This window comes from Pundamilia nyererei, unplaced genomic scaffold, assembly GCF_000239375.1.
Source record: "Pundamilia nyererei isolate P.nyererei 1_Seehausen unplaced genomic scaffold, PunNye1.0 scaffold00129, whole genome shotgun sequence".
Taxonomy (NCBI): Eukaryota; Metazoa; Chordata; class Actinopteri; order Cichliformes; family Cichlidae; genus Pundamilia; species Pundamilia nyererei.
This window is the reverse complement of record NW_005187530.1, coordinates 85,333-106,237: the sequence shown is the minus strand read 5'-3', so window position 1 is coordinate 106,237 and position 20,905 is coordinate 85,333. Positions and strand designations below refer to the sequence as shown.

The 20,905-nt window shown below is 42.1% G+C and overlaps 2 protein-coding genes across 6 annotated transcripts in view; both read right to left on the bottom strand.

The window, feature by feature from the left end:
- The window catches only part of plecb (plectin b), a 128,467-nt gene that overhangs the window by 55,758 nt on the left and 51,804 nt on the right, over positions 1-20,905 (bottom strand). For 4 of the 5 annotated variants that reach the window (XM_005743212.2, XM_005743214.2, XM_005743213.2 and 1 more), the window contains exon 1: positions 1,250-3,832. The exons of the other annotated variant lie outside the window; for it this stretch is intronic. In XM_005743212.2, the coding sequence (XP_005743269.1) occupies positions 1,250-3,800 (2,551 nt within the window). In that variant the 5' untranslated portion in view covers positions 3,801-3,832. Of the gene's footprint in view, positions 1-1,249; positions 3,833-20,905 lie in introns of those variants that run through there. 5 annotated transcript variants of the gene reach the window in all.
- On the bottom strand, positions 3,808-4,521 carry LOC102213492 (40S ribosomal protein S10-like). The gene is made up of 2 exons (XM_005743274.1): positions 3,885-4,521; positions 3,808-3,831 (listed from the first exon to the last, which is right to left on the bottom strand). Exons 1-2 carry the CDS (start codon positions 4,410-4,412, stop codon positions 3,808-3,810), a joined length of 552 nt encoding a protein of 183 aa, XP_005743331.1. The 5' UTR covers positions 4,413-4,521.

The window sequence follows — 20,905 nt, the reverse complement described above, 5'->3', positions numbered from 1 at the left end:
GATCTGTGAGCAACTTATTCCAACTTTCTGACTATCTGCATGCTGTTCACACCCTCAACAGACAACGCCCGAAAAAAGTCTGTTTTGCACACCCGGAGATATAACATTTTACATGGTGGTTTCAGCAACAACTTGCTTTGCTCGTGGAAGTTATGAGACGTTACATATCATATCCAAAACTCTGGAGTCACATGAATGTGCCTCAGCATCATCAGGATTTAACATGAGCCATATGAGTTTCACTTCAACAAAAGCTAACCGCAGCATCATGTGCCACTTTTATTTCTCTAAACCAGCAAAGGAGGATGGCGCACAGTACTGTGTTGACTTTACCCACATAACTCCCATGTTAATGCCCTTTGCATAATGGAATGCAAAGGGCATGCATATCTCTCCAAAGAAAAAACAACCCTAGAACACAAACCAGAGCCAAGAACACAGCCTGACTAGAGCAAAGAGACTACTAAAGACTAATACTCCCAAAAGGACCACACCTCTCTTTTTCTGGCTTTAACTCACGGTTAGCCGTCTCTGCAGGGAACAGGCGAGGCTGGATCTCACTAAAACAGCCCCACCTAGTTGGAATGGCTGCAGATCTCACTAATCCTGCTGGCAAACACTCAGATAGCTCCAGAGATAACTGTTACCACTCACAACAGTGAGTATAATTGATTACACAATTCAATCACAATTCCCCACCCTGGAAATGTGGGAATTTTTCTTGTCATTTGAATTGTTTGTTAAAAATAAAAACTGCTGCTGATGCATGTGAAAACTTGAAAGAATAGCGGTAAATTATTTTTTGAGTGTTTACCACAGCAAAAAACACAGGAACCTGTGAAATCTGACAGCAGGAGGACAACAAGGGGCAAGCACTGTGTCAGACACTTTATCTCTTCTAACACAAAGCTAATTCAATCACAGCCACATCTCAAAGGTCTCCTCACCCTCTCACTGAAACTGTTCCTAAAAGAGGCTCCCTCTGCACCACATCACAAAATAGACTCTGGGCTTGGTAACATGTAACTTTAAGCCATAAACTGTAATCACAACACCCCAAATAATACTTTGAATGGGAAGTCAAAGACAATTACAGAATGGTAATGCTATTCAAGGTACATAAGTGCAGAGCACCAACAGTGCACCCTAAAACCTCAAATGCTTTGAAGAAAGGTGGGAATCTAGACTCAAGAGTGATTGCATCACAGAGACATTAGAAGTAGGTAAGCTGGCACGCATTCAAACAAACCTTCCATGAAGTTAGGCCATGTCTTCTCCTCTGGCTCCCCCAGTGAGTGGTCCCAGTCTACCTCTGGTGAGGCTCCTCGCCCCTTGCCCCTTGCCACCTGTGCCAAGACTGCCCGCTCTATAGCAATTTCTTGCAGAACATCCAGGTCCAGCTCCTCGCCTTCCTCCTCAGACTCCACAGGTGGAGGTGGTGACTGCTGTCCAGCTGCCTCCGGACTAAGGAGCTGCTTTACTTCAACAATCTCCTCCACTACTACTATTTTCCTCTTCATGGTGGCCTCGTCTATGTCAGATGTTTCAAACTTGCAGGTGTCCCGCTGGTGAGGCTGGTCAGGACGGGTCACGGGCGTGGCGGTGGCAGAGGGTGTGTCCTCTATCAAGTCCCTCTTCTTCTCTCCCTCCTGCGTTAGGGCCTGAGAAACAGAGAGCCTTTCCTCTGTGCTGCACTCTGCTGCCCGAGCAGCCGAATGTTGTGCAACTTTGGGAGGCTCCTCTTGCTCGAAGAGTGGGCTGGCCTGTGCCTGAGCTGCAGCTGGCTCTGCTGTTAGCGCTCTTGCTGCTGACGCTAATTCTCCGGCTGTGGGTGCTTCCCTCACACTGGAGGATGTTTCTGGTTTTGGAGCCTCCCGCTTGATTTTTTCTGCAAAGAGCAGGGCTGGCTCCACCTCCCTTTTGTCTGCTGGGGCCTCAGAGAGCACAGCTGCTGCCTGCCTGACTTCCTCACTGCACATTCTTTCAAGAGTCATCTTTAAAGAAACATTAGTTTCTGTCAGTCCGGAGGCCATGTCAGGGCTGTCTTTAACTGCAGCTTCATGCAGGGGTGTAGTGTCAGTTGATGGCAATGTTTCTGCTTCAGGCAAAGGGACAGGATTTGTGTTTATATCCTCCAACTCTGGTTCTTTAGGCTGCTTTCTACCTTTTCCCTTCTTCTTTCCCTTTAAAGGTTCCTGTGTAGCTTTCTCTGTATTTATGGCGGATTTAGCCTCAATTGTGGGTTTCTGAGGTTCTGACAGTGGGGCAGGGTTTCCCTGCTCAGATTTAGGGCTTGCTTTCACGAGCTCCACTCCACTTATTTTCTGCACTGTCACTGTTTCCACTTTGGTCACAGTTATTTCCTCAGATTTCACTGGCTCCATATGGGGCGACGTAACATTTGACTCGCCCTTAGGGGATAATGGTCCCTGTGAAATCTTTCCGGCATTGCTTTCCTCAGACTTCTCTTTTATTTGTCCCTCCACTAGGGGCGCTGCAGGAATCTGTCCTAGTGGCAGTGAGGCTTCTTCTGAATAAGCTGTTATTTGTTTGGGGAGATCTTCTGTTTTCTCTCTGTCAGTATGTAATTTAACCTCGTTTGTCTTTGTTCCCTTTGAGCAGGTAGACACAATTAAAGGCTCTGATGAAGCCACTGGTCTAAGTTCAGTCTTATTTCCAGGTGATCCCTCAGCACTCTCGACACTCTTCAAGGCCTCAGCTTGAGATTTCTTTTTCTTTCTTTTTGATTTTGAGCCTCCCTCGACCGCTTGTTTGGTTTCTTTAAGCACCTCTGTGGTGACAGCATTTTGAGGAGGCTGAGATGTATCTGATTCATCTTGCACTTTTACTGTGGGCTCCTGCACGGAACCTTTAGGGGCTTCTTTTCTGACTGGGGGAATCCCTTTTGAATTAGTTTTCTTCTCTTCTGCAGTCATCTCTGCAGCTTTTGCCGTGACAGGCTGTGCATCTTCAGCATTGGTCAAAGGTGCTGCGAGAGTTGCTGTGGTAATGGTGGATTTGACTTCAAGTGTTGAGGATTTCTGTACTGTAGTAATTTCTAGGGACACTTCATCAGTTTTAGAATCTTTAACCTCATTAATGGAGCCCTTTGGTTTGCTTGTGGCGCTGTGAGGTTTGGCTTTGGCAGTCTCCTGAGTGGCAGCTGCATCTGTAACTTTTTCTGCTTTATCATTTATAATTTTAGACTCAGCTGAAGCTGGAGGGGCCTTCACCTCTGTGGGTTTAATCAATTCCTTATTTACTTTAAGCTTTGTTTCTTTGACAGAGCCTGTTGAAGTGACAGGCATTACTTGTTGGGGCTTTACTTGATCATTGGCTGCTGTAGCACTCACATTTGCAACTTTAACTGGATCCACAACCACCATTTTCATTTTGTCTTCTTTGGCATCAAAATCAGGAAGCATTGTGAGAACTGGTTTGCTTGTAATCATTTGAGTAGGCTTGATTGACGTTTGTTCCTCAGCGATATTAGGCCAGTCCTTGGTCTTCATTTCCTCGTTTGTTTTGGGAGCAGAGGGCTTAGCTGGAATCTTTGATGCTGTAGCACCTGTGGCCTGAGCAACAGCAGCCACAGCTAATGGTAGGGCTGTTTTGGAGGATGTCAGAGTGGTCTGTGACACATCCTGCTTCAAAGCTGCTGTCTGAGCGGGAGCAGAACTTGTTGGCTTCTCTTTTTCGACCTCCAGTGCTCTCCTCTTTTGTGGTGATGCTATGGGATTCTTGCTGTAAACATCAAGCTCCTGGTGAGTGGCTCTTTTCCCCCTGTTATCCTCCATCATTGCTGTTTCACTTCTGAAGCTGCTGGTCTTCCTAAAAACGTCCTGAGGCTGGCCCTCCACTTCCCATAAGGCCTTTTCTCTGGCCGGTTCTCCAGCCAATGGGCGACCCCTGAACCTCGGGGTCCTATCGGGGTTATTCTCTCTTTCTCCAGAACCCACCATCTTATGGCGGTAGCCTTGGCGCTCTGCTAGTTCCTCTCTTCTTTCTGCTTCAGCCCTGCGTCCCGGCTTAGGAACATAAGATGTTGGACCTTCTACAGATTGGACCCGTGCAGCTCGGTGAGCAATGGCCAGAGTGGCGGCCGGCTTCCTAATCCTTTGCAGGGTGGCAGGAACAATTTCAGTGGGCAGGTGGAGGTAGTCACGCAGGTAAACAATGCCATCATTGGTCAGGTACCAGTAGAAATGTTTCCAAGCAAATGTTTCCTTTACATAGCCCCTGGACTTAAGAGACCCCATGGCACGAATTACTTGTAGGTTGCTTACACTTTGTACTTCTGGGTGTTTGATCTGCGGCCTCTTATCCTTCTTAGCCACCATGACACCATCTCGAAACAGGATCTCGTAGATGGCCCTCAGGTCATGCAGGGGCATCAGCATTCCAGCAACCATTGTTGTTTGATTCAGTAAACTCTCTCAAGTGAAACTAAAATGCACAATGCCAAACAAAGAGAACAGCACCTCACGCTGTGTTGTGAGAAAGAGTCAAGTGCCAAGACCGGCTGGCACGTGTTTCTTAATTCAATAAGGGAAAGAAATCCCTGTAATGATTTTTCCTTACTGTCTCTTCTCCTTGCTCTTGTCGATCCTTTTGTTGTAGTGAAGAAAATAAATATTCCTCTTTTAATAAGTTTAATGCCCCCCCCTACATTCAGGGTGGCTGAGAATGAGCAGTCTCTGTTCGGGCCGAGATGGCAATGACAGAATGGAAGAGAGGGAGTGTGTGTGAGTGTGAGAGAGAGAGAGAAAGAGAGTGAGAGAGCAAGGCACACACTTCTCAGTCTGGCTCCTCCTACCTTCTCTCTCTTTCTCTTAGGAAAAAACTGTCATGGAAAAAAAATCGCACTAGAGTAAATAGTACAGCAGGAAGCTAGAAAGAGAGGGGGGAAGAGTGTCTGCAATAAACTGAAATAAAATTCGAGCAAAGTCAAATGAATGGATCAACACACCTATGGAGGGGGAGCACGTGATCTACAACTCTATGACTTTTATGAAGAGTCCCGCCCACAACCAAAAGCAAATGGCTCCTACTCACATGCAAACACACACACACACACACACCTCTGAACGCACACTAGGACTGAGTGGCACACACCCTCTGGCGTGTGATGCACACCGGTCCAATGAATGGGCTGTTCTGTTCAGCGAGTAGATATCAGAAAGGAAGATGACTAGCTGGCATCCATCCGATCCTGCCCATGCAAGTTATTAAGTACAAGGTGTCTTTAGCTTTACACATTTCACGATCAGGTTTCAGTGAAGAGCTTTTACTATTCATGCAGGGCATGGTGCTCACATCTCATATGACACAGTCTTAGAATATATCATGAAGGCTGGTGACATTTCAAGAGAAACTACATAAATCACAATAATGTACTCTGGCTGGACTTTGCAAGGATATGAAAGGAGATGACTAAACTCTTACTAATTATCTAATATGACCCATGCCTATATAATAATAGCAAAACTAACGTTAAGTTTAATTCTATTCTTATCTTATGTATTCTTATCTGTGTTTGTTTTGGGGGTCTCCAAGCCGACAAGAAAAGAAGGCTAGACGGGCCAATCGGTGTTTCCTTTGCAGCTCATTAAAGTGATGCAACAGGCTGTAAAGCAGCCTAAATTTGCACTGCTACTTCAGACAGTTAATATTAGAGCTGGGAAAGAAGAATCTATCTTGCACAACTATATAAAGAACTATGCATTATAGCTAACCTTTTCACCACTCCCAGAAACATGATATCAGTTTTCTATCCAGAGATCACTTCTCTCCCCTGTACATCTGTCTCCTGTTCGTCTCCTAGTGTCAGAGAGAGTGATCACTTGCGACCAGCGTTCAGCGAAAGCCAAACTGGAAGGAGACCTTACAATTGTCGCTTACAGCACAGTAGCATGTGTTCGTTTGTCTGCGCTGCAGACAGTGATATACTCATGAAATTATAGTGGTAGTGAATGGGCAGAGATGAAATGACGCATTCCCCCCGGTGTTTGAAACCACACACACTATTACACATACAAACACAGACAGAAAACTGTTTTAATTTTTTTTACCATGGCAACAGTCAAATGAAGTAAGCCAGTTCTGAGTAAGCCACATATCCGCTTTCAGAGCTGCAGTGGAGAAGCTGGCCATAAATCTGTTGGCTAGGCAGCTGGACCACTGTGTCAACTTATTAGACTGCTATTTGCAAGGACGTCATTATCTCATCATTATCAAAACAAGTTATTATCAGGTTATCAAGCTTTCATCAGTAATCATGAAATCAAAAACATGTCATGGCAAAATAAGTTTCTTTTTAAAGACTATATACAAATGTAAAATACTGACATATTAAAATAAGGGAGACACCCCCCTCATAACTATCGCTGGACCTCTTGTAAACCCGACTAACGCCTTTACTAATCTACTATCTAATAACAATTCCTTTCACACAGGATTTGTGCAGTTGTCTGTTTTGACATCTCTCTCAGACTGGGTGAAGCCTTAAGCCATGTACTCCACCTACAGTATATACCCTGTTATCTTATGGTATTAACTTTAGAGATGTATGTACAGTCAGTGATTCAAAAAGCAGGGAGGAGTATTCATTCGGAGAACATAGACTTTTTCGGTTTATGGAACAAGGAAGACATTCCTCTGACTTGCGAAACAAACGTCTGCCTGACAGGGAAGTGTATGTGCATGAAAGAATCCTAAGATATCTGTGTGAGTGAGCATTTAAACCACATTAGGCTGCAGTCTAAGGCCGTGTTTGCTTCACCAAGGCAATGCCAAACCATTTTGCATGTATTCAAAAGTCTAGCAAAAAAAAACACAGGCGCTAAAATACAATGAAAATGAAGAACACCAAAAAGGACCCAAGTAGTTGAGCAGATGAAATCCTACATCAAGGAGGAATCTGCTTTCTAAACTTACAGCAACTACTTCCTTACATTTCTTACTTACTTATTTAAAAAAAGATATCTCAGTTGTTGTTGGGTTGTTTTTAATTAGGGATTAAATGCAAATCACAGTTTTTATATCATTTGTAGCCACTACGATTTAAATTGCAAGCCCTAAAACAATCTCACTGGGGGAAATTGGCATCAGTGTGTAGGGGTGCCTTGCCCTCTGTGTTGCATATCACTGTGATTTCATGCACTGTTTATGCACAAAGTGTTCAGTGAACTTCAAGCCCCTGACAGTGACCCTTATCCTGGCTCAAGGCCCGACCTCTTCGGCCATCCAAATATTCGATTGTCACACTTCAAAAGAAACACTGTATCACCAGGATTTGCTGCTGCTGCTTTTCAAAGGGAGTTGCTGGTTTCAAAAGCTATTTACAGGCTTGATGTGGCATTGTCAATTTTTGTAATAAGAAGCAGACTACCAGAAGGGAATGTCATGGCAATACAGAACTAATCTTATTCAGGCTATAAAAAGAACAAGAGCAGACCAACTACAGAATGAATGCCAATGTGATTGACTGAAATGGAGAAATAGGACTTTGGGGAAGAGTTCCCGAAGAGTTTCCTGGTTAGGAGTCTGCTCCTCCTGCTATGTTTCAGGCCTCCACCAGTCCCAAAATAGACTTGTCAGCACCAGCTGATGGTGGCTGGCTCATGGCCCAATGTAAAGGGCTTCACAGGTGCCCTCCACCCTCATATCAGATCCAAGCCACTCAAGGGAAAGCAAAGGTCAGCAAGGCCTTTCTTATCCACCAATGTAAGAACGCTCATTACAATAAGTTAAAAAAACTAAAAACGCCTTCTAAACTGCAGCAGGAAAGATAACTCGTTAAATTGACTGATCCTCCAAATAAAAAACACACATACTGTTTCATATGAAATGTTATATTTGAAACTGGGCAGAGACAACTATCACGTTATTATGATTCAGGGTAAAGTCCACAACCGGCTGTAAAACAAAAAGTCCAAAATACTGTAAGCTGGTAATGAAAGCACACTGAAGCATTTGAGCTGACTGCGTTGCCAGATGAAAACGTAAAAAGTTACAAAAGCACAAATCAAAGTGTGGCCCTTAGTCTACCCTAAGTTATGACTTGTGTCTCTGTAGTTGTGACAAATTGTTTTGTGATGCACGAGAGCTCATTTTTATCCAGATGATAAGCCCGTTTTTATTTGAGGAGCTTGCCTCTTAGCTGTGTATGGTTAGGCAAGTGACTCCATAGTCTGAGACAGCTGTGGCCCCTGACATAACTGGTGCATGTTAGAGCCCAAACACCCGACCTAGGAATCTGCTAAAGTTAGAGGTTGTTGTGAACAACTTTATATGGAGGTTTCTGACTGCCGCCAGTGTATTTATAGGCTTTCTAAGTAATTAGAGTAATTCAATTAATGAACTTGGTCATAGCTGAATTATTTTGCCCTATCTTTTTGAGCCACCTCCACAAATACATAGAAGGATGCTGGCCAAGTGGTTTCCGTCACAGTCAATAATGCTCAGAGACACGAAGGGGCAGGCTAGTTTATCACATTTATCATTTATCAGTTTATTAAATATGCAGAATCACCACAATGCTTTTCATGCACTGTCTTTGCCTTAGGTCTTGCAGCGAGTTTTGCTTAGGGCTCTGAAGACATTTTCATTTAAAGGCTTCATTGTAACCGTGTTACCTAGACATTTATTAAATGAACTGCCATGCATGAAGTTGAAAAAAGAAATAACATAGCAAAAAGACATCCATTGGATATTTGGTTTGTTATTTTGTTCTAGTGTTCCTATAAGTTTGATTCTTTAGTTTATGACCAACAACATAACCTGCGGACATAATCTGTATTTAGCTCTAACTGTTAAATGTTAGCTTGCTCACATGCTAAAATAAGATGACAAATGTTCAGCACATACCTGCGAAAATTCACTGTGCCAGAATCGTCACTGGGAGAATGTATTCATGCAGAATGCTACATTTGGATCTGTATACGTCAGATAGAAACATCTGGAACTGAAAACTGAAGTCAATGTGGACTCGCTGACTCAAAGAGTGAGTTAATCCCCAATAACACTCCTGTTAAAACTCACATTTTTGTAATACTCCTTTTTATAACGATTGTATGATGGTTAATTTAAAAAACAAAACAAAAAACCCCCCAATAATAATAGTAAATAAACGTTTTAAACTTATCCCAAAAGGTTGATTCAGTTCATCTGGACGTAGCGTTTTTCAGATAACTGTGCTCCAGTTTGGGGGAAAACTTCTAGGATTTTGTCGAACTACTCAGCAATGAGTGGCCAATTTTTATGTATTCATATATTCATTCATAATATATGACTTCTATGCCCAAAAATAAAGCTATAAATAAATTATGTAGCCAATCTATATATAAATTTGTCTTTACTATTGTGAGAACCTGGCATATGAAGCCTTAATCGCATCACTAATATAACCCATCACTAATATAACCCTCGCAACAACCTTGACTGATTTCTGGATGGGTCAGCCTGAACAACAATTAGTGCTTAAACAGGCAGACAAACAAACCTTTGAAATGCAAGAAGAGAGAGGCTGAAAGGATTAACCCCTGGAGGTGACGGCGGGTGGCTGAAAACTTTGAGCGCATGAGACTAAGGACTTGAAGAGAACTGTGCCTCTTGTGCAAAGCCAGATATAGTTGGAGGGGTGGCTAAGAGAAAAACCCCAAACTCTTTATATTGTAAACAGAACAAGCAAACACAAAGCCACAAAAGTCAGTAAACCGCAGAACTGCTCCATACAAAGAAGCACTTTGTGTTAGGGTTTGCTGAGCATGGAAGGAGAGGGGTGTCTTTGGCATTGCCTACTCTGCTGCAAAAATAAATAATCAACTGTTCTTGGATAAGCTGAACTAAAAAAGGGGGGAAATCAAAGTGGAGGAGGAAAAATGTTTGCTTTGTTGCACTGAGAACAATAGACAAAGTTCTGAAATAAATCAAGGCACTATGGGACCTGCTGCTTGTTGCTCTGCCAATCCAAACTTTTGTTGACTTATAAATATCTCTAGTGTTCAGGAAGCCTTGTTAAAAGCAACCGTGTAGTAAGACAACCTTGTTTTAAATTATGGCATGAGTAACTAATAGAAAGAACTAGAAAAAGAAATTCTTGAGAAAAGCTTGACCAATAAAACCTGCAGAGACGTCACAAGTTAAAAAAACAACAGACTACTGTGAGAGCGTAGTAAGGAAAGCCAAGTTTTGGCTTCTGTCTTGCCAACATACACGTAAATGCACATGGAAAAATCTATAAAGTGATGAGTGTCTGAGGTAAGAAAAATGACAGGCATTGCTTGGGTCTTAGGTTCCACCAGTCTCGGATCACACTGACTTTTCCTTTTCCAGAGTGGAAAGAAATTAAGTCACAGATTGTGTCTCCTGTCGCCCGCCTCACCAGCCAAAAAAGAGCAGGGGCACCCAAAAAAGTTTTGCCAAGTCCTGTTCATCCCCGCTTACTCTCACTCTAACAAGCTTTTTGTCACGTCTTAGTGGAGGGTTCCTAATTTGCCCAACCTTACAATGTCCCTGGCAGCCTCTCAAATTTGGACAGCAGCCCGCCAATGACAGGGTAAGAGAGTCCACTGAAAGCAAAAAAAAAAAGCAGCAATCTGGCAGACAGTCCCTACGACTGATGAAGAGGACACATTCGTTTCAATCGGCAACAATAAAATTTGCACTAAAAGTAGAGCATGTTTTGTGACTGTCTGATATAAAAAAAATGTAATAGACATCAGTCTTTTGTGTTAAATTCTGCAAACAGCCAGCAATTACAAAAAAATCTTTGTGCTGTAAATAAGTTCCAGCCATGAGATCTGGACAGAAAATTTGAACCAGCTCTCAGCTCTCTTGTTCTCTCTCTTGTGAGAGGCGTATGCCAGCTCAGCTAAACAGCAGCCAGGGATCCGACTCAGCACGGAGAGGATGTATTACGCCATTTAGGAGCTAGAAAGGTTTAAATATTGCTGCACAAACCGGGTGAGAACTTTCAATTTATCTGTTCTGATTCGAAGATCTGACAAAAGATGTCTAGCTTACTTAGCCACACCTCTTTATGACATAAGCCTAATGCTAACCAGTGCACAGAATCATTAACTTGCTGCCTCTGTTCTCAGCTTCAAGCACTTATTATAAACGCTTACCTTTTTTTGGGCTCAGCCAGAACCGATCTCCAAGAGGATCTCCTATCTCCATGCTGCTTTGATCTGATCTATCATACAGAGAGGCCTCAGAGGCTCCAACAAAACACCTTCCTGCTTTTGCCACACACTCAAATCCACACTGCTACTCCCTTCTTTTCACATAGAGACCCACTGCCCGGCCAGCAGATCAACATGGCATACAATATGGGGCTAAGAAAGAGAATGAATGGGAGTGGAGGGCTACTTTCAGGGCAGGGAGGGTGTTTGTGAGGGAAAAAAAGGGAACAAGGAAATCTTTTCATCTGTCCCATAAATGCAGAGTAACATCTACACTATAAATCTGAGGGTCTTGCCAAACTGGACACATCCTCTCTGCTGCCCCGGATACCCTGTAACACGTCCCATACATCTGTAGGCGCCCACGCTTTATTCCATTATCAGCCAGCTGAGGGATGAACAGTGGATACCTTGTTCGAGAAACCAAGCAAATTACAGCCCCAGACATTAAGATGAAGGGTACACAGGAGGGTGAAAAAGGATAGACAAGAGAACTATGCAGAGACAGAATACAAAGAACTATAAGTCAGTCTGTAAAAGGCACACCAAGGCACCCGAAATACACCCAACAACAACTCTTACTTCACCTCTTGTATATTTTGGTTGACATCAAGCAATTAAGCCTTTTGTTAACTGTTAAAAAGAAGCATGTTAATCTTAAAACTGCATTCAGATACGGGCAATCCAAAGGAGAAATGCTATCAAACAGCCAACTGCTGTACATATTTTAAGAGACTAGAGATAATACGTTTACGATTTTATTGTTTCTGGCATGTTTCCAATGGGCCTAAAGGCCACCACAAAAGTATGAAGCTGCTGAACTGAAAGAGAATACACAAGGTTTCAGTAAAGGAGTACGTTCACACAATGATGCATTAAACAACACATTTGTCTTATTACAATACAACACTATTTAATTTTTTTTTTAATATAGGAAGAATTTGTGACAATTGTATGTGACTCCATTTGCCCCGTTTATGATGACTGTAAGTTTTCTCATAACTCATCCTCTAAGAAGACTTACAGTTTGCATAAACCAAGATGTCTGCTGATCCAAGTCACAGAACAGGAGCTCTGACATAACATGGCTTGCTGTTTGATTAAAATCGTACTGAAACAATCCAACCATAGGCTCCAGTTTTAGAGACAGCAATTCTAGTTTAATTTGTAGGTCACTCAGCGCTAATTAGCAGGTATGTGTGTTTATTTAACGATACTAACCAAGCTAGCTAACATTAGCTAGCTTGATGCTTTATTTGCTAACTAGCTTCAAACTTTAACAAGTTTTAAAACTGCATTTTCATAAGTAACAAGACATTAAAAGTGGCTTAAAAGAACGTATGTATAAGAATTGTTCATCTCTGACTCTCTTCCGCAGTATGTCTCCCGTCTTACCCCCAACTGGTCGTGGCAGAGGGCTGTAGCACTTGGTCATAGGGGGATTGTTGGGGTTTTCTCTGTATTATCGTAGGGTCCTTCCTTACCTTACAATATAAAGTGCCTTGATGCAACTGTTGTGATTTGGTGCTATGTAAACAAAACTGAATTGAACTGAATGTGAGTATTGTATGAACAGAAGTAAATAACATACATTTAAATACATGTAGTCCTGGATGGTAGCGGCATTTTCATGCAAAATTTTCCAAATACTACTGTTTCAGTGAATGTGCAAAAAGTAGGCTTTAAATTTATTGACTTAATAATATTGGCTAGCTGTATATACTTTTTAGCTCTGATAATAAAAAATCATCAGACAATAAAAGAAAGAAAATAAGAAAAAATAAAAAGATAAAAAATAACAATCTAAGGATAAACCAGGCAAACATGACAGCACACACACTCGAGAAAACAAAAAAATCTGTAATACTAAAAAATAGAAATGTCCAAAATTACATATCTGAAGAGCATTGTGGGTAATGCTAGCTAGTCAGGTAGCATAACAAGGTGTTAAAAGCTGGAAGGGGCTTCTTGGCGTTATTAATAAACAGCAAAGACAGACATAAGATGAAGAAACGAGAGCAGAGATGCACTAAAATAAGAGAGAAACTTTCTGTGCTACTAAGAGACACATTTTGTTTTCATTTCTGCTTGTGTTGTGCTCCCAGTTCTTCCTGAATGTGAGCTGAACCTATGCCAAATACTTTTTTACTGCCCTGTCCTTATCTTCAACGTCATGCTTTCTGATTCTGATTCTGATTACTTTCTTTATTTTATGACAACATTTAAATGCCCGCTCATTCAAAAAAACTACCACTAATTACATAAAAAACGATATGCTGACGATGATTTGTGGTCATGACATCCATCAGTAAGTACCCAATAGTTTGAAACTGCATTTGAATAAAGGCTGGCCCTTCACAAAATGGAGCTCCAAACTGGTGAGTGAGGGTATAAAATGGCTGTAGGGAGTGCCAGGACTGGCAGTGCCAGCCAGCAGGGGCAAGTCCATTTGTGCCATCAGAGGCACAGACAGCCACTGTACTGTAACTCATTCATGATATGAAAAACAACCAAACAACAGAAGGTGTATCTGAGAAAATCTGTAAGACATTCCAAACAATGTGTAACATTTTTGTCAAAGAGAGACAGAGAGAAAAAAAAAAAGATGAATATCTGCTTCATGAGTCAGCGACTGCTAACCACATATAGGAGTGGCCATGCAGGCTTTGGTTGCTGCAGCAACACAGCCCACAGGTTAGGCAAACACCATGTGCTGTCCACGGCTGAGGTCCCAGGGAACATGGACTTGCTGCTGCTGCTGCCACGGGCAACCAACTATCAAACAGCAAAACCTGTCACAGGATCTCGACTCTGGCCTTCCTGACTCTGTCACAGTGTGCAGATTTGCATTGTAACCTGAAGAGCCTCGGCTTTATTTTTAGTCAGGCATCCTGACCCACAGAATAAAACAGACAAACACAATACAGGTGACTCCTCATGCACACCCATATATATGAGCCCTCACACACACACACACACACACACACACACACACACACACACACACACACACACACACACACACACACACACACACACACAAGCCACACCACCACCACCATCCGGGCAGAATGAATCAGTCGTATTCTTTCGTCCCTGGGCAGAGAGAGACACTAAAATGACTGCATGAGTCTTTCTTTCACAAAAGAAAGACGTGCAGTAAATTTAGTGTGTGTGCAAACAAAAGGCCCATTCTGCCACAGCTTTAGAGTCCAGTTACAGACACAGTGGTGACTCATTACCACTATTATCTCCGTGACTTTCATAAACTGGATTTCAGTGTGCCAAAGTACCCACAAGAGGGCTCTTTAATGTAGGAAAGAATTGCAGCAGAGGTGGCGCTAAGGGTCAGTGTGGAGTTTTAGATTCAGGCTGTTGTTCTTCCTGACATATATTACTACTGAGAGTCTGAACTCTTTTTTCAGGTTATCGGAGGGAACGGGAAGCGATATATAATACTTTTCTTCCTGAAATCCTGCCATTCCAAGACAGAGCACTGCCCCAGCAACATAACAGACATGAAGTCAATCAATGAAAGTGAAATGAAAGAAAACATAGCAGGTGATGGACATTTTAGTGCTCGTTCAAGTGTTTTTCTTGTTTTTCTTTTTTCCCAAGAATTGCATAATCTTAGGTTGTCTTGCTCTGGTTGTCTGGTATTATGGCAGTAGAGTATAATTACCCAGAGTAATAAACTATCCAACATGTCCTCGCATGCAACAATGCAAGGACAAGAAGTAACTCAAATCCAGACACTATAATGCCACAATAAAAACTTGCAAGGAATGAAAGCCAACTCTGTGCCTGCAACAAGGCAACGATATTAAAAAAGAAATTATTTCGTGTGCAGGTTTGGCGCCTCACTTTATGGGTGTGGTAATACGTGCGAATTAATGACTTTATATTGTTCTCTTATGCCCATGGTTCTTGTTTTGTTTCACACAGCATTCCCAATAAGAATGGCTAGGCACAAAACCACAGGAGAAATAATACACCACACCCAGCGCTGCACAGCTGCAGGATTAATAAAATATCAGCTGACACACAAGTTCAAAGTACAATAGGCTGGAAACTACAGATGCACTGCTAGTGAAAATCTAGGGTCGTATTTGATTGGTTACCAGTGCGGATACCAATTTTAGTAATCAGCCAGAATTCCTCTATACGTGCTTTTCATAAGCCAAGTCACTCCACCCCAAAATTCACATGTCTTCACTCCTGCAGGAGATGGCTTTTTCTTTTTTTTTGCTTGCTTGTTTTCCATCTGCAAGCTTGGAGTGGTTGGAGTGGTTCTGCATCCTGTTTTCCATTGTGACATCTAAAACTAAACCTCCTGCCTTTAAAGACAGAACAGGAGTCCAAACAATAGGCAAGCTTCCCGTCCCCAAATTATAATAAAACTCAGATGAGTAGGCGCTGTTCTAGCTGTGCACTCGTTAACCAGCATTGGTGCATTTCTGCATGAAAGAACTGTGATTTAGAAACGATTACAAAGAAGCAATTACAGGTAACCATTAAAAAAAAACAAAAAACAAAGTATCCTGATAGTTTGTCCTTGAGGGTGTATGTCCCACATTGAAACCAAACAGCAGAGTAACTACAGCCAACAGCCTATCAGGTTACTCCCCTGACAACTGTAAGAGCTGCTTAACATTTACGCAGCCAATCTCACGATGCAGGCTTTGCAACAGAACCGCACTATGAGCTTTTAAAGGGTTTGCTGTGGTTTAATCAATCAATCAATGCACTTTTAGAAACATGTGGGACCACTTGTGCAAGTTGAACACAAATAGCAATGCACTGCACTTAAAGTGTGATCTTGTAGTGAAGGTGAAGCCTTTTGTAAACGTTGCTTTGCTGAACTAAACGTGCTGCAGGGTAATTAGACGTACTAGACTATCAAATGAACTGAACTGGAGAAAGAGAGAAATACAAACCAGTTGGATCACCTTTAACAATCATGCAACCGGCTTTGTCAGGATCTTAGGACCTTTATGCGAGGTGTGGCAACAGTAATAACTCCCCCTCGGGTAAAGAAATGTGAACCGCCGTGCACTGGAGGCCACTGAAAAGTTACAGGAGGGCCATATCTCTACTAATACAATGAGATCCCTTACCAAACATCACCAGAAAGAAGTGTGGAAGCACAAGTTTGCTATTGTCTCAACACTCGCTGAGCACACACACAAGCACAGACACACGTTTTTGGCATTTTTGCTTTGTGAGTAACGTCGGGAGTCACTGAACAAGCATTGTTTGCCCCCACCCATGCCTCCAATCGCACATCCACACATTCACTTCATCAAGATCAGAAGGTTGAGATTTTATCAAGCACTCTGCGGCACAGCAGTTCCAAAATTTCCTTAAAAGATCGTGTGAAACAGGCGGTGGGCTTTCAATACACCTCACATACAGCTCATCCTTTCCATGGAACACTTTGAGCTAAAAAGAATGAAGCAATGTGATGAGGTGGCCTTCTCGTGAACAGGTCACACCCAGGTGTTACAACCCCTGCATGCATTTCTCATACCTTGTGCTAAACATTGCAAACATACTTTAGAGGAAATGACCCCACCCTTGTGATTCATAGAGTGATGATTCAAGATTCAAGATAAAATATTATCTGTCATAAAATAAGAGTAAAAGTTTATTACACCACTAAACTAGTAATATAAGCACAAGTGTGTATCCAGCTGCGCTCCAACTCTGTACTAAGTCAACAAAGCGTTTATTCATGTGTCAGCAGAAAATAGTTCTTACAATATCAAGCTGCACGCATTTCCTGTGTTTTATTCCACACTAACACTACAACTGGATTGATGCAATCAGAGTACTTATTGGTTCATAGCTCCAGGTGTTCTGGACCATCATCAGTCAGCACGACAGAAGACAGAAGAGAAGATGGGACTCACCTGAAAAACAAAGAGAAACAAAAAGCAATGTTAATTGTGTAAGGCACATGCTATAGGATAGAAAAGTCGAGTTTATTTGAACTCCCTAATAAACGCACAAGGCAAACTTTAAACAGGACAGTTAAAAAGACGATGGAGAAGAACTGGTTTGTCATGTGGACTGCATTAGCAGCGCATGCCAAAAGTAAATGTGCGCTCTGACACTTGCAAAGACTTCAAACTAACCGGTTCCACATGCAGGAACATTCTGTTTCAAGAGTCGGCCTGACAAAGAGCTGAATTATATCCTCATGCTTCAACTGTTATGCAAGCGAGTTCCTTCTTTCTTTTTTGCACAAAAGAAAGGGAACATCTTGAGCCCATCCATTCCGATTCAGAGAATTCATAAAAAAGCATTCACTGGGAATGAGCGACTAATTCAAGTTTACTGGGCAATAGCACCATCTACTGGAGAGAGAGAGGACAAAGGCACATGTTATTAGGACTCATCCAAACTGGTTTTAGGGTTCCTATAATGATTGTAATCTGCACATCCAAAGCACCTGTACACCATTCAACGTACGAAACACGATACAGACTGCATTACAGTCAAACCATCTCCACATGTTTTTGCAATAATAAGAGTAATAATACCATGCAAATTATTATTATTTTTCTACCTTTTATACTGAACTTTTATTTTTTAGTATTTTCTACACTTAAATAAATATTCAGAGAACTTTTCTGCCTTTGTATTCATCAAAGTTATAAAGTGAAGTTTAAAATTTCACAGTAAATACAGGCCAACGCTCTTGGCTTTAAAGTATTCCAGCCTTTAGGGACAGGACAGATCAAAGGCTCGAGCTCCACAGTTGTCCTTTATTCTGATGTCACGCCACTCTGCCCCCACCCAATCTTTACCACCCACATCGCCCTGCTACTGAGTAGGACATTCTCCTCAGCAGCACCACTACAGTTTCCAGTCTATAACAGTAACGCACAAGTACCGACTACCAACTTGCCACCCTGCTAGTGTTTCTCATGGGGAACCACAAGGTCGTTAAATCGTCACCCTTTGACACAGATGAACCGAGAACTAACCTGCTCTAAAATTGGACCTGTCTAACTTATGGTATGGCTTCTAGCAGCTGAACGTAACTGTTTATGGCGAATATTTGCAGTACATGCTTGACATGATGTGAAAAATGACTGTGTTAATGGTGAGGGCAGTAAAGTTTTAATGGCAAATTTTAAGATTTTATGGATTCACGTTTTGTACTTGGTTTATGGCTTTATCTTCAGGAACTACATTCCAAGAAACAAGACGTTACTGAGACAGGCAATCAAGAGGAGATGAAAATTAAAAAAGGTTTTGTCATTTGATATACTTTTTTGTGAAAATAGACATTTTCCAGTTAATAAAAAACTTTTAACTTCAGAATTATCGTCTCTTTTAATTGCTTAATCCATAAATTAGAAAACAGTAAACTGCACCCATCAAAGATTCTAACAGAAATATTACTAAGTTGATCATTTATCTGTTAAAAACACAAAGGTTTGCTGTAACACCGATGGTGTGAGCGAACCACTATTTTGTTGATGTGCATGATACAAGTTTTTCGATGATTTTTTATAGCAGGAAATCCAGGAAGTCACAAAACCAAAAGTGAAGGAAACTAAATTCAAAGACAACAGAACAACAGGATATGAGAGGAAGCATCCTGCAAGAGCAGGCAGACTTTCCTCTGGAGCAACCTCTGGTCACATTTCCTGCATGGACAGTCTGCTGACAAGAAACTGCACAGAAATATTTCAGGAAAAATATTGTAGGTCTCTTTGGTGCCTCCTTGGTGAGGCGTTTAGGAATGTCCTGCTTGGAAGAAGCCTGGGGTACAGACCCAGGACAGCCTAGTGAAATTATGTCTCTCAGATGGCTTGGGAATGCCTCGCTGTCCACTTAGAGGAGCTGGAGGACGATACCACCACAGTAAATTGTAATTTAAACACTCAAGATGTGGCTGAAGTCCAGACTTGTGGCTTTAATTCACTGTGTTTTCCAAAATATTGCATTAGCTGCTGCCTGGTGAACCCTGCACCCTTTTATTGTACAAACAAATTAACAGATTAAAGCAGATAATTTATTATCATCCCAGACCTTACTTTATGTTCTCAAGGACACTTCAACAGGTAAAGTAAGGGCAGTAGGTCAAAGTTTCGAGATTCTCATTCTTTCATGCTACGTCACTGAGTGTATCATAAGTGTTACTGTAAATACAGCGAAGGTTACAAGCTGGTTCAAATGGTAATCATGCCTAACATCATGTGTCAAACACACCGCCTATTTGAGCTGCAAACTTTCCCATCTCTGCCTAAGACATATCAGTGCAACCCAGGACTGCAGGCCTATGTTTCCAAGCCTCCCATGCTCCATCTGTAAGCTCCAGGGAGATATTTACTCATCACTCCCCATTTTCTACAAGTGACGTATTTGAAGTGAGTGATGAGTTTGGTGCCTAGACTCCAAGTTCTAACTATATTTTATTGCTGTAATACGTCATTTTAAGCATAAGCTGTCTGACTGCACTGCTATTATGCGCTAATAAAAACTGAACACCCCTGCAGGTCGGCTCGACGAGTGCAGGACCAACGTAGCAGGGCGGAGCTTTCTACATCACCGCCCTAGGCTTGGTTTTTCCCTTATCCAGATACTACTGTATCATAAAGGCCAAAATAACTCTTTTCAAAGAGACAGAGAGTCTAAAATCATGTGTTTGTTACTAAGCAAGCTTCATCTGCTAACAAATACAGCGAGAAACTGGTTTCCAGAAAAAGATTGCATGTGTTGCATACTGCAGCTGGACAGTTTGTCACAAGGTCTTCCTCATTACTTCAGGTTAAAGAAAGCCTAATGATCTGATCAACGACAGAAGCGTCGATGACATCATCCAACTTTAGGGAAATTCCACAAAAAGCTTTCACTGACTAAATAAATCTAACTATGTTACTAAAACAACCCACAAAGACACTGACTGAAACTTTAAGCCTATTTAATAATACTCCATTGCACACCAGCTGATAGTGGCTACTACCAACCCCTGCCCAAAAACAACACACCAACACACATTTCCATCAGTGAAAACAACCTAAGAAACCTGCCCTGGGCTTTTACAATTCTCCAGTGCAAAACTGCTCACCGCCACACAGGCAAACCTTCTCCTGCCAAACACTCAGAAGCACCAACATAGTGCACCACTTCTTCACACTCTGTGGGAGGTCTTTGAATCATGCTGCGGCCTGATGGAGGCTCAGTGGGAACATTTTTAGCCTGTAATCCCTGAGACTATGACAGTAAAAAGGCCTTTGAGTGCAAGAAAAATCCCTCCTTTGTGGGTTCTTGACTGAGAGTCAGCAGCACGGCAGCATCGCACTCAGCACACTGCACACACGGAGGGTAAAATACTGCTCGGGCTGCTGAAACAGGGACGTAAAGTAGCATATTAGGGAGCTGCTAGCAAGGACAAGGCAGTAAATCTCCGCAGGAGCACACGGCCACAGTCAGCATCCATTTATTACACTCTAAAAGCTTAATACATCTTCAGCACTCTGTTACAAGATCAGAGGTTAGCAAGTGTTGTGCATCACTTACTGTATAACAGGTAAAGTCCAGTGACATGAGTAACTCACTAAATTCAGCTCTAGCATTTCAGCAGGTAACTGCACTGGCTACAATGCACCCATGTAAGAAACAGCATGCTATAAACCATTGAAAATGAATTGAGGATAGCATCGGTTCTGGCAGGCCAAGGAGCCAAGCTCCGTTAGCAATCG

What these genes read in the sequence shown, in the direction of transcription:
- LOC102213492 (XM_005743274.1), bottom strand. Translation starts at nt 4,412, where the DNA reads ATGGTTGCTGGAATGCTGATGCCCCTGCATGACCTGAGGGCCATCTAC. An exon ending in GCCCATTGGCTGGAGAACCG is followed by an intron (nt 3,832 to 3,884) that starts GCCAGAGAAAAG and finishes GGACGTTTTTAG; the next exon opens with GAAGACCAGCAGCTTCAGAA.